The 12704-nt window shown below is 38.6% G+C and overlaps 1 protein-coding gene across 1 annotated transcript in view; it reads left to right on the top strand.

Annotated features, from left to right (window-relative positions):
• The window catches only part of LRBA (LPS responsive beige-like anchor protein), a 351536-nt gene that overhangs the window by 288951 nt on the left and 49881 nt on the right, over positions 1-12704 (top strand). Inside the window, 1 exon segment of the mRNA XM_083520191.1 lies at positions 11138-11305. Within this exon segment, the coding sequence (XP_083376317.1) occupies positions 11138-11305 (168 nt within the window).

Here is a 12704-nt window from a genome sequence, read left to right as displayed (position 1 = left end):
CGATGTAATACTATAATGTTTTTAGATGTATACATGGCATTCCTACATTGGTTCAATTTGTTAAGCTACCTGACGTCTTCATGCGTAGTTTAAACAAGATTTTGTTCTTGGGCTGCTCTTCCTTTTTAGCTTTCTTCTTAAGGAGAAGGATGATAAATGGAAATATAAACATAGCATGAGAATGTGAACTAGCTCCCAAACATTTCAATAGGTTTGTATAAACAACTGGTCATTGTTACCTTTAGTTGGATTACAGTTTCCCTCAACGCAGTAAGGCACTTCATCTGTGTTTTGGTGTATTTGCTTAAAGACCTCGGTGTTTAAATAATGGTTATATAATTATTCATTCATTAAACATTTCATTTTAAGACATAATATCATAATAACCTGGGCTGAAGGAAAATTGCCCGAAAACGGACAAGTCTTAACTTTAAACCATTTGTTTTACTGAGTTCATTTTAATTGTGTCTCTTTAAAACAAGGTATTGTATCCTTTGTTATTGTAAGCATACTGGCCATAGATGTCTTTAAATGCTCACTGTATCGGTTGGACCACATGGCCATAGCCTAGAAGAAACATGGGGGACAGTACATAGCTCAGTTGCAGAGCACATACTTTCCCCGATTTCAGTCCCTGGATAGGAAAGGCTTGTGCCCGAAATCTCTGTCAAGAACTGCCAGCAGTATAGCAAATACCAAACAAGATGGGCCGTTGGTCTGACACAGTATAAGATAGTTTGCTGTGTGTCACTTGAGATTGGACGCGAGATCCCATTGGGAACCAGCACAAATGAGTATCTTAAATAAATTGAAACAGCAGAAATAAAATGTTTTCTACTAAGTTCTTACTTCTTTTATTTCCCTATAGCTATGACCTAATATTTTATTTTTAAAAGAGATTTCGAATATACAATTTTATTTTTGGAGTAAGAGAATGAATAATATCGCAGCTGAAATCAGAATGAAAACATCCATACCTTGATGAGTAAAACAGTATTAAATCTATTTTTAAAAAACTTTCTAAGGGGGCGTTTTTGGAAACGAGGCTAATCCACACAACATTTTCATTTTAGGTACACTAGCCATTTAAGCAGCTTTGAAATTTATACAATTTTTGTTTAGCTGTCAAAATATTTAATTATACCCTGCCTTGAAGGTGTAAAACTGTCAAATAAATCAGAGTCTTTGAATAAATGTTTGGCGAATTGCTCTGGCTATGACACTGTAGATGCTACTTGGCAAAACTTTGTGGTAAACGTTTAGTCCGCAGGTATAGGGCAACGCTGGTACGGTGCTTGATAATTACTTGTAAAACAGCAGGTTGTGATGAAGTGGGTTAAGATGTTGCATGTGCAGCTTCAGAGCACTGGGAAACAGTGAACCTAGCTTCAAAAAAAATATACATCTCTGTTCATTTTACAATGCCAGGAAAAGTGCTACCACTAAAAACATTTCCTCAGAAAAGAATTTTTGTTTTGATGAAGCCACTCTGAAAGCTATATGGGGAAAAACCACCACAAATCTCAAGTCTCTTGCTTTTGTGTGAAATCTAGGCTAATGTGTCTATAATTACTAAAGTTTCAAGAATCTGGTTAAGCGGAAATTTTTCTTAGCGCGATCCTTGAGAAATATATATGTACAGTGGTGGTAGTGGCAATGCAAACTCTAAACTCCCAAAGGTGATTGGGGTGAGGTAAATTAGTTCCCCTTTGAAGCTTTTCTTCTTCCCTCCTTTCAGAATGAATGAGGAGGTCCTTGAATGAAAGCTGCTTTTCATTAGTGCCACCCAATACCTATTTGAAAGAAAAAAGTTCTCCTAACACACACAAACACAAGAGTAAAGGAAAGCTTCCCCTTTCTACAAGGAAGAGTTCAGCTAAACAGCTCCTAGCTTCTCTTTCCAGTCAGGTGGCTTCAAATCAAAGTTAATTACTGTAGTCATTTATTCTAATCACTCTCTTCGTATGGCTAGCTGCATTCTGTCATGGGGTGGCATCGTTTGAAGCCAGTTAGGTTTGAAAGCCACTGCAGGGTACTTGAGCCTCATTAGTGAGGCTTATCCATGCCTGGCTCTGGATGTGATCCCTGATTAACTCTCTGTTAGCCTCCCTCCCCAGACAACACTCCTCCCTTCCAATTAACTCTTGCCTTACTGTCTGCTTTTCACTCATATCAAGACATAGCAGCGTGAGGAGATGTTATTTAGCTGGCCTTTTGCTTTGCTTGCTAAGGCAAAAACACCCGTATTTCTTGATTTGCAGCTCTTTTACACAATTGCGATCCAGACAGATGTTTTTCTTCTTTTCGCTGAATGGCATCAACCTATAGCTGACAGCACAGTCATCTTCCTTACTCACTGGACTACTTTATTCCAATCAGGGACTTTGAATGTATGCATGTGTTTGGGTCCAGCTGTGACTTGAAAGGACTCCAGTTTTGTTTCAAGCCAGTAAAAGTTTTGTAACTGAAGTGAAGCCTATTAGATGGATCTGAACTGGCCCGTTTTTCATTCTCCGGGGGGCGAGATTAAAATCATGATATGAAACTCATTTATAAAATGGATAGAACCTGGAGCTTCCGGAACTCTGTACTGCCTGGTACCCTGTAGTTTTAATTGCTATACAGCCGTATACAGAGGCTTTGAATTAAACCATGGCATCACTTTGCATCAAGACAGGTTTTAGCTGGTGTATTTGTTAACTCATCTGTAACAATAAGTAATATATCATATATTCATGATATATCAGGACAGGCAGAGGGAAGCGGCCATCAGCAGTATTGCTGTACTGAAACATCTGGCTCTAAGACCCAGAGTGTGGTCTTGGGGGTGGGGAGTTGAGAGTTGAACCACATTTTGCTCAGGAAAGAATGAAGGCAGTATCAGAAAGCTAGATACACATCAGTCGGGGAGAAAATGAGTGGTGGGTGGACTACTTAAGATCAACCCTTGAGTGGGCCAACACATGGATGACAGTAAAAGAAATTGATGGGATTTTTTGCAGAAATGATTGTTCCTTGCAGATCAAACTCATTCAATTCTATCTGCAAGGAACAATGTGCATTTTATTGGGGCATATTTAGATTGAGCCTAACAGTTTTTAATAGTTTATGTATGCTTGGTGAATTTTGACTGTGGATGCTGAAATCAAGTTTGTAAATTTTCCTAATGCTTTCATGATGATACAAACTGCTGTTTAAAGTCAGAGCTATGAATTACAAAAATAAATAAATCAGGATATTAAACAATTGTTTGTCTCTGTATTATTATTTTCTGAGACCAGTACTTTTTTGTGATGGTACTCACCTGTATAGAGTACCATCACTTCTTTTTTTTGCTGCCCATGGCAGCCATTTTGTACTAGCACCCACAACACTTTCAACAAGATACGGGTCCTGGCTCCTTTTTAAAAAAAACAAAAAGCACTGTCCTAGATTACCAGTATTTTGGGAATTATGTTCTATGGCTTTAAGAATATTATTATTGATAGAGCTATCCAGAGTTTATCCAGGACATAGTACATGGTAGGTATAGACTTGTTCATTTATTTGCTGCACATTGCAGTACATTCCCAAATGATCAGTATCAAAGCTTGGCTTTACAGGTTAGATTTTTAAAGATAATACTGGCCTACCTTCCAGGATTTTGTAAAGGTTGCTGAGAATGCATTTTAAGTATTTTTAGCATGGGAACTTTGCTGTGTAAATCAGTCTTTCCCAACCTGACACCTTCCAGATTTGTGGATTATAATTCCCATCAGACTCAACCAGTATGGACACTGTGCAGAGATGTTGGGAGTTGTAGTCCAAAATATCTAGATGGCAGCAAGTCAGGGAAATTTGTTAGAAAGTTGCCTTGTTAACATCAGCATTGGGTGGGCATACATAGGTGCCATATACAGTCAGACCACTGAACTGGCTAGCCTACTATTGTTTACTGGAACTGGCAGAACTTCTCAGACAGGAGTCTTTAACTGGAAGTGTTAGTTACTGAATCTGAGCATATTTGGATATTCACTAACACTGAGCTAAGGTCCCTCCCTATTAAATCAGAGGAAAAAAATATGCATTTGGACCAGGTAGGAGAATTCAGAAACTGAGTTGTTAGCAAACAAAAGGGGTAGGGTGGGATCCATTGATGAGAGAGGTAAAGGTTTTGTGAGAATGATCTGCGATGAGTACAGGGCAGAACTTTTTAGGCTCTAGTGTGGACATTTTGCTTCATTTGAGTAGATGTCCAGTCATGGTACAGAGTGTGTGGCAGTTTTGATCCTGTTTACAAATGTGCAGGCTATTCTCTTTTGATATACAGGCTTTCTACAATAAATAAACACAAGCAAAGCATTTTAGTCTTTATACTTTTCCTTCTGTTCAAGGGAGATTGACTCCTTAGTAAATAGCATCAGAATGCAATGAACCTTTTGGTGGAAGTCTGATTTAAACACTTTCCTAGCATTATATACGTGCATACTTTCTTTCTAAATAATGAATAAGTCCAACATGTTCCATAATGTTCCTATTCTTATGCTTCCCCATTGTACTATTCCTCATCCCTCGGGTTTTTAGGAATAAAGAAAAATAACTACATGGAATGCTAATGTCAACTGAATAGTCACTATATGTATAGAATCACACCACATTGTATATTTAAAGAACACCAAAACAGTCTGATAAAATGTATACTCTACGAGGCATACTATTTACCACCTAGGTTGTTACTGCAAGTGATGGTTTATATCAGGAATAAATTAGAAACAAAACAAAATAAATGTTAGCAAATACCATTTATTTTATTGGACAAATTCATTTAAATGTAACAGGTAGGAAGCTGCTGTCATTAATGTGTCTGTGTTGTCTTTTTCTTTATATAGTACCCTCTTGCATATTTACTTGTAGATGTCCAAAACAAAGCCAGTATTTTAAGAGTTAATTTCTTATTAAGAAGAGAGGAAATCTGGTAACTATTGAAGAGACTAGACCTATTGGTGCACACAAACAATTTGTCAGTCTTCGTAAACGTGAATAGCTTTCTGCAAAGTGGCTGCTCTTGCTTTGTTTGAACAGTCTAAACTTTTCCTTTTCGGAATTTAAATCTTAGAAGGGAATGTGATCCACATATTCAATCAAAATCATTTAATTCAAAGCATATTTTGATTGGAACAAAGCTGACATGGAAAAGAAACTCCAGAATATTTTTTTTTTTTTAGTTGAAAGGACTTTTTATCATATATTTAACAGGAAAATTTGAAATGGTTCTAATTAGGCCGAAAAAAACAGCCTTCATCGTTGTAAATTAGAAAGGTCATACATCAGTGTTAAGGAAACATTACTGCTAGTGTTTGAAATCCAGCACATGCAAACATAACAGACTGCTTGATTTTTAAATTTTGTTTGTTGCCCATAGTATAATGTGATCGTCAAATTTATATAGCCCTTAAGAAAAGGGATGTGCGTTTGAAACGAAAGAACAGAATTTTAAGTCTTGAAACTAGTTACTGTTTTTCTTTTCCTATTCAGTTTTTTCCTGCACATTCCTTAAATTCTGTTTTTTGTATAAGATTATTTTAGCTCGTGTCTTTAGGAAATATATACGTTTTATATATTGAAAAACTACTTCCTAAGAACTTTGAAATAGTATCAGGTTTATCTTACAATTTGGGGTGTGCAAGATTGCAAGAAAATAAATCCCACCAAAATACTGTATTTATATAGACCACCTCATAGACACACAGGATGAATTTTATTGGATTCTGCTGGATTATGTACAGTACAGAAAGTGCCCTGTTCTTAATATTTTGTATATGATATAAGATATTCATTCCAGGAAGCAAGGTAAGTCTATGTTTTGTTTTACTAAAAAAGAGCTATGATAAATATCCCAAAACTATTGTCTTAAGGTAATTTAAAATGAGTGTGAGAGAGTATGCATGCGGTTAGAGACAAATTATATATTTATACACACACATGTATTTTGTTGATAATAAAGTACTAATGCTACAAAAGCTAAATTTCAAGCAAGACATGATTTATCATCCTTTATTAAACCCTAATGCTGTTTAAATATATGAAAGATCTACTTATATTACAACATTTTACTTTTTCTTCGAAACAAAAGACCGAGTCTATTAATATACAGTGCCTATTTTCTTGAATTTGAGTAGTGTACTTTAATAGTGCCTTAGAATTGCACTTTGAATATTTATGAGCAATTGGGACTTTACCTTTGCAGCATCTTAGCTTTGATATTAAGGGAATCCTGGAGCATATCTGCTTTGTGACTGGATAAATGAAAGTTACTAATAGGTGTTTGTGTTTGACATCTGTATATTGTACTTTTTAGCATATCTCAAGTGTTTTAGTCTTGGTCTAATAGATCTCATTAAAAAAATAGATATCAGCCCCAAGACAGTTTGTCAAGGCTTATATGAGTCCCACAGGACTGAATTGACAATTTGTGTGTGGCTTTCCATGGCAGTCCTCTCGTGGTCTTATTTGATCCTTAACAATTGGGCATTAGCCTCTGATTTATTTTACAATAACTCAATAGAGCAGAATATAATAGTACTGTGTTGGGTGTTTTAGTGGATTTTCTTTTTCACAAAATTTTCTCAGAGCATATATAGGGTGTAAATGATGCATCCTGTCTGCTTTGGGAGCACTAACAATTGATTGGTTAGGGTTTAAGAGCAGCGATGGGAAAGGAGTTTAGTATCCCCTAGTTGCACACCGTATTTAACTGTAGCTTTAATGAGCAATGTCTGCCTCGGAAGCTTTGAGTGATCTTAAATGAATAAACTGAACTCCATAGTTTGAGAGAGAAACAGAGAGAAATTGCTATATGTAAGATTTTTACATACACAAGCATTATAGACTGCATATTTGACATTCAGTTTGTTTTATAGGGCAATGTCTAATGCGTATCTGGGATTTATATTATATATATGTTGTAATAGCCATTATCCTGCTTTTAAATATTTTCCCATTTGTCTGAAATTCTTATCATCTGCTTCCACAGTTTGTTACCTTATTTACAACAGTTTACAAAAGATCTCTGACCATATATATTGTAGTTTTGAATATTGCTGTTTTATTCAGTCACTTTATGTTTAGGTATCACAATTGCATGGGGGAAATTAACCATCACATTTATACACAATGGCAAATATGTTAGAAATATCTTGAAAGGTAAACTACAATTAAATTTCAGGGCTATTTCATTTTCTTACTCTTGTAGACATAGACTGCAATCCTATACCCACCTAGTAATAAGATGCATTGTACTCAATAGGGCTTATTTTTCAGTACACATGTATAGGATTGCAGTGAGTATATTTAGACTCAAAGCACTCGTTTATGCTAACTTCATTAGGCAAAAGATTAAATAAATCACCAACACTCCACTATGTACATGTTCTGAGCCAGTGGGGTGGTTTTATTTTGTTTCTAAAGGTTTACTAAACATACATGATTTGTAATTTGACATGACTGCAGAAAGATATCAGAATAGTTATTCAGCCTCATTGAATTTATGTATCTCTACCACAATAGTTTAATGTATATTGGTATATAATCAAGGGTTTTAGAGTGCAGCAAGCCATATGCATGTTCATTTTGGATGTAAATATATCTTCCCATTTCTTCTTTTTATTTTAGAAGAAGTAGCTATAAGAGAAATTGAATGTTTCTAGAAAGAAAGCAATAAAAATTTAATTCACACAATTGTCATTTGCTGAGCCTTATGGGACTTTATAGCACAGAGTATACTGATATGGAGACACTTGTGATAATTCTCACAGTTTTCAACTTATTAAACAATTTTGAAATCATTAATATTTAATTGGATCAGTTGTTCTTTATCGTTTTAATTGTGCATGTGTGTTTTGGAAAGGTTTTGTACGAGCCAGAGTATTGCTTTAATAAATAAGGGCAGCTTTCCTGGTAGGCATATGTATTGAAGAATTTTCCCATATGGTCATTTTTTGGTGGCTGGGTGGAAGAAGAGAGTGACTTGATATACTGTCTAGTCATCCATTATAAAAGATGTTTCTAGCAATCCACTAACTGGGCTTGTAAATGAAAAAAATGATATGAACATGAAGATATGGATAGGCCTTTTCTTGATTGAAAGTTCTAATTAAGTGAATAGAGGAAAATTAACTGAAATTAGCTGTCAGAAAATCACATTTAAATGAGTGATGAGTTGCTCAGGCAGTAAACATTTAAATGATATAAATTGCCATTTAAGTGTATGGTTTAATGTTTGTCATGCATTAACATGACATGAGATTGCAGTGACAATCAAGCAGCTTGCTCTAATTTGAACATATTTAGGGCTTTTGTGCGAAGTGCGCCACACAAATTAAGACAATTGCTGTTTTTATGTGTCAATTTAAATGTTTCTTCAGGCATCAGTTAATGAAACTAACCAATCATTTCTGTATGCACACTGCAGACTAGTTTCTCAGGGTTTGAGTAAATTTCCCAGTTTAAATTAGGCATTTCCTTGAAAAGGAAGCCTTGCTTAATCTCTGTAAATTACAAAGATGACCTTTTTCTTTACATTGTTTCATCTGCACTTCTTAACCCAAAAGACAATACATTATTGCAAAGCTGATCTTGCATCAAAATGCTGGAGTAATTTTAAGTGTCCCCCCCTCTAATAATAATATAGAGTATACTGTGGTCTATTTTTATTAACAAATATTTGCCATATAGTTGATAACTATAGCCTTGATAATTTTAAACTGTCAAACTTGTAGGTTATCCACTCTTGCAGAATGAATGCTTCTATACATTTATCCCCTAAGGCCTAAGCCTTCATACAAAGGTTTCCCAATAATTTCACCAACTAGGTAGCTCCATTCAACTTGCTGTTACACACTGGGGCATATCTGACTATTGACTAGATAGGCCTGATTCATATTCCCTGGTTTCCAGGACTCCTTTGCAATGAAATGCATAAAGAACTTTGAATGCTCTGATAATGCATATTGTACATGCACACATACGTATATAGGAGATTCTCTACATTGTGGTCAGAGTTGTACAAATGTTGATAGAAATTTGTTGACAAGTAGAAATAGGGTAGATTGTCTTGCACTATACCAGAGCCAGCATGGCCCAGCAGCAGGGGTAGTATTTGGATATGAGACACCTGGGATTAAAGCTTCTCTTAGCCATTATTCACTAGGCTGCCTTGATCATGTCACTCTCAGGCTCAGTTCCCCATCTGTAAAATGAGATTCAGCAGGAGTTTCAGAAATGGCTGAAAACAGGTTTTGTAAAGCACTTTTAATAGACAGGACTGTTAAATTAATAGTAATAGAAACAGGCATGTGCGTTCTTAATAAAGAAGCTGAACTGATGCTAATGGTGGTTTGGGATCTCCGATTAATATAAAGTCATCAAAGCATATTTAAACCATTCATTCTGCTTTTCTTCCTTTGCACTAGGAGCTCTGCTGCAGGCCTTTGCTTAGAGTCATTCCAGGGAACTCTATACAGCCCTTTTAATAAAACTGTTTTGGTTTTTTATATTACCCACCCCCACCCCCCAAAACCTGTTGTTTTACCAACATTTCTGTGATGAGTCATAGTTAAGGTTCAAAAGACAATACAGTGGTACCTCGCAAGACGAATGCCTCGCAAGACGGAAAACTCGCAAGACGAAAGGGTTTTCCGTTTTTGAGTTGCTTCGCAAAACGATTTTCCCTATGGGCTTGCTCCGCAAGACGGAAACGTCTTGCAAGTTTGTTTCCTTTTTCTTAAAACCATTAATACAGTTGCGACTTGACTTCGAGGAGCAACTCATAGCATGCGGTGTGCGTCTCCGTAGGGGCAAGAACGCGTGAAGGCGGGTTCTGAGGGAGAGGGAGCTTTGTTTCGGTGAAAAATAGCAAGGCGCGCACACTTCCCTCCCCACAACTCCCAGTTAGGGAGGCCAGGCTCCGGGGCTTTTCGGATGGGGCTCCTTCCTTCTCCCCCCCCCCAGCGCCCCGGCGGTGACAAGAGCGCCTGCCCGGGCCCTCCGGCGCTTCGCCCTGCGAGGGGCGCCCCCTACCAGCATCTCCGTGCTTTCCAGGTCAGCTCGGGAGCCACTGGGGACGTGCCCCCGCGCTCCTCTCCAACGGGCTGGATGCACCCCTCTCTGCTCGCGCGCTTCTGGCTGGCTGGCCGGCTGCAGCAGCAACAGGGGCAATAGGCATCCACCGTCGCCGATGCTCCCTCCCTCCCTCCTGCCCGCGGCGGGTGGCTGGCTGGCTGATGCTCTCGCTTTCTTTTGGGCTGCTGCTGCAGAAGGGATTTTGCACCAGACAACTTTTAGGCCGGTAGGAGTTTTGACTACCACAGCAACAGCAGCAGCAGCAGCAAGACGGCGCCGACTGTAGTGCAAAGGGTCGGAGCAAGGTGAGCCGAACCGGTCCCGGGGGCTCAGGCAGCAACCTCCGCCCCGCCTCCCCCCACACCCCGTGCCCGCCTCTCCCTCCCTCCCTCCCAAGCACCCCCCTTTTTTGAGGTTTTTGAAGACTTTGGTGATTTTTGAAGCTTTTCCAAAACTTTCCCGACACCGTGCTTCGCAAGACGAAAAAAATCGCAAGACGAAAAAACTCGCGGAACGAATTAATTTCGTCTTGCGAGGCACCACTGTATGAGCCATGATCAACATTTGCACAGAATGGCCTGATGCTTTGCCTGGGCTCATTGAGATTCATCCACATAGCACTAAGCCAGGGGTCAGCAAACTTTGTCAGCAGGGGGCTGGTCGATTGTCACTCAGACCTTGGGGGGCGGCTGGACTATATATATATTTTTTTGGGGGGGGGGAATGAACGAATTCCCATGCTCCACAAATAACCCAGAGATGCATTTTAAATAAAAGGACACATTCTACTCATGTAAAAACATGCTGATTCCTGGACCATCCGCAGGCTGTATTTAGAAGGCGATTGGGCCGGATCCGGCCCCCAGGCCTTAGTTTGCCTACCCATGCACTAAGCCATGGTTTACTGTTGCACTAACTCTGCCTTTGTGAAACATATTTTTTCCAAACCAATTATGTATTGTAACTATTTCATTATTGTTAAGTAACATTGCAGTCAGGAAATAAGAAGCTACATAAACAGTATTGTGTTCTTTTGCAGGCCTTGGAGAGCGAATTTGTTTCCTGCCAGCTCCACCAGTGGATTGATCTGATTTTTGGCTACAAACAGCAAGGGCCTGAGGCTGTCAGATCTCTAAATGTGTTCTACTATTTGACCTATGAAGGGGCTGTCAATCTCAATTCAATAACTGACCCAGTACTGAGAGAGGTAAGCTTGTTAATGTCTGGGAGAATAAAGCGTCACAAAGAACTCCGTTCTTACATTAGTATTCATACAATTTATGTATGTGTGTTACAATAACAAAACTTTGTTGTTGTTGTTTAGTCGTTTAGTCATGTCCGACTCTTTGTGACCCCATGGACCAGAGCACGCCAGGCTCTGTCTTCCACTGCCTGCCGCAGTTTGATTAAACTCATGCTGGTAGCTTCAAGAACACCATCCAACCATCTCATCCTCTGTCGTCCCCTTCTCCTTGTGCCCTCCATCTTTCCCAACATCAGGGTATTTTCCAGGGAGTCTTCTCTTCTCGTGAGGTGGCCAAAGTATTGGAGCCTCAGCTTCACTATCTGTCCTTCCAGTGAGCACTCAGGGCTGATTTCCTTAAGAATGGATACGTTTGATCTTCTTGCAGCCCATGGGACTCTCAAGAGTCTCCTCCAGCACCATAATTCAAAAGCATCAATTCTTCGGCGATCAGCCATCTTGATGGTCCAGCTCTCACTTCCATACATCACTACTGGATAACAGTAACAAAACTGGATAACAAAACTACATTGGTTTAAACTTACTAACGTGCAGTTTGTTTGGGTCTTTCTTGCCTTATGATTTTCATTAGAACCTTAGAATAACAATTATCTGACAAAACAGATTGCAAAATAAGTTTAGTTTATTCATATCTGTGATGATTAGATTGTTTATCAATTACCTCACCCTTGCAAGTTACCAGTGAGGCGGTTTTGCAGTTTTGCTTTGCTCACCTTGTCCTATTTGGCTTCTTTCCTACCCTCCCTGTTGCTGAGTTAGGCAACCACCATAGTGCTTTATATTGCTTCCAGGGTGCAGAGTGCTAATGCAGCTGCTCCTGCTGTTTGCCCATCTCAAGCTAGCAAGCAAGTAGACGGTCACCATAGCACGGTTTCATGTAAGTGTAATGGTAACTGCACGTACATTCTCTCTCTGTTAGCCCAATTAGAGCACAAGCCTTCTTAGCAGAAGTTTCTGTCAAGCACTCAGAGAAAACCATGAATGTAGTGCTAGGGTAACTGCTGGTCCCAGATTGTAACATCTGAGAAAGACACTACTGTATGCTCATAACATCTTCTTTTAAAGCTGCTCTTAGAAACTTCCCTCCCTTCCAATGCTTCTTAAGTTAAAATCTAAAAAACAGTTTGGGGGATTTGGAACGACAGCTATTCAAAGAGTAGCAAGTGCTGTTAAACCACATTCGGAAGTATCAAAAGCTTAATCCATATCCTTACATCGTTCAGGATTGTGGCTTATGCTTTTAAAATCTTAGCTGTATAAAGTAGTAGTGTAGTTTTACTAGATATTTAAAGTAGTGGCATATCTTGATACAGATGTTTAATACAACGGTAAGTAAAGTAAA

Source organism: Podarcis liolepis, assembly GCF_965112155.1.
Source record: "Podarcis liolepis genome assembly, chromosome: 9".
In the NCBI taxonomy this organism is placed as follows: domain Eukaryota; kingdom Metazoa; phylum Chordata; class Lepidosauria; order Squamata; family Lacertidae; genus Podarcis; species Podarcis liolepis.
Note: the sequence above shows the minus strand (reverse complement) of the source record. Positions and strands in the feature narration are given on the sequence as shown.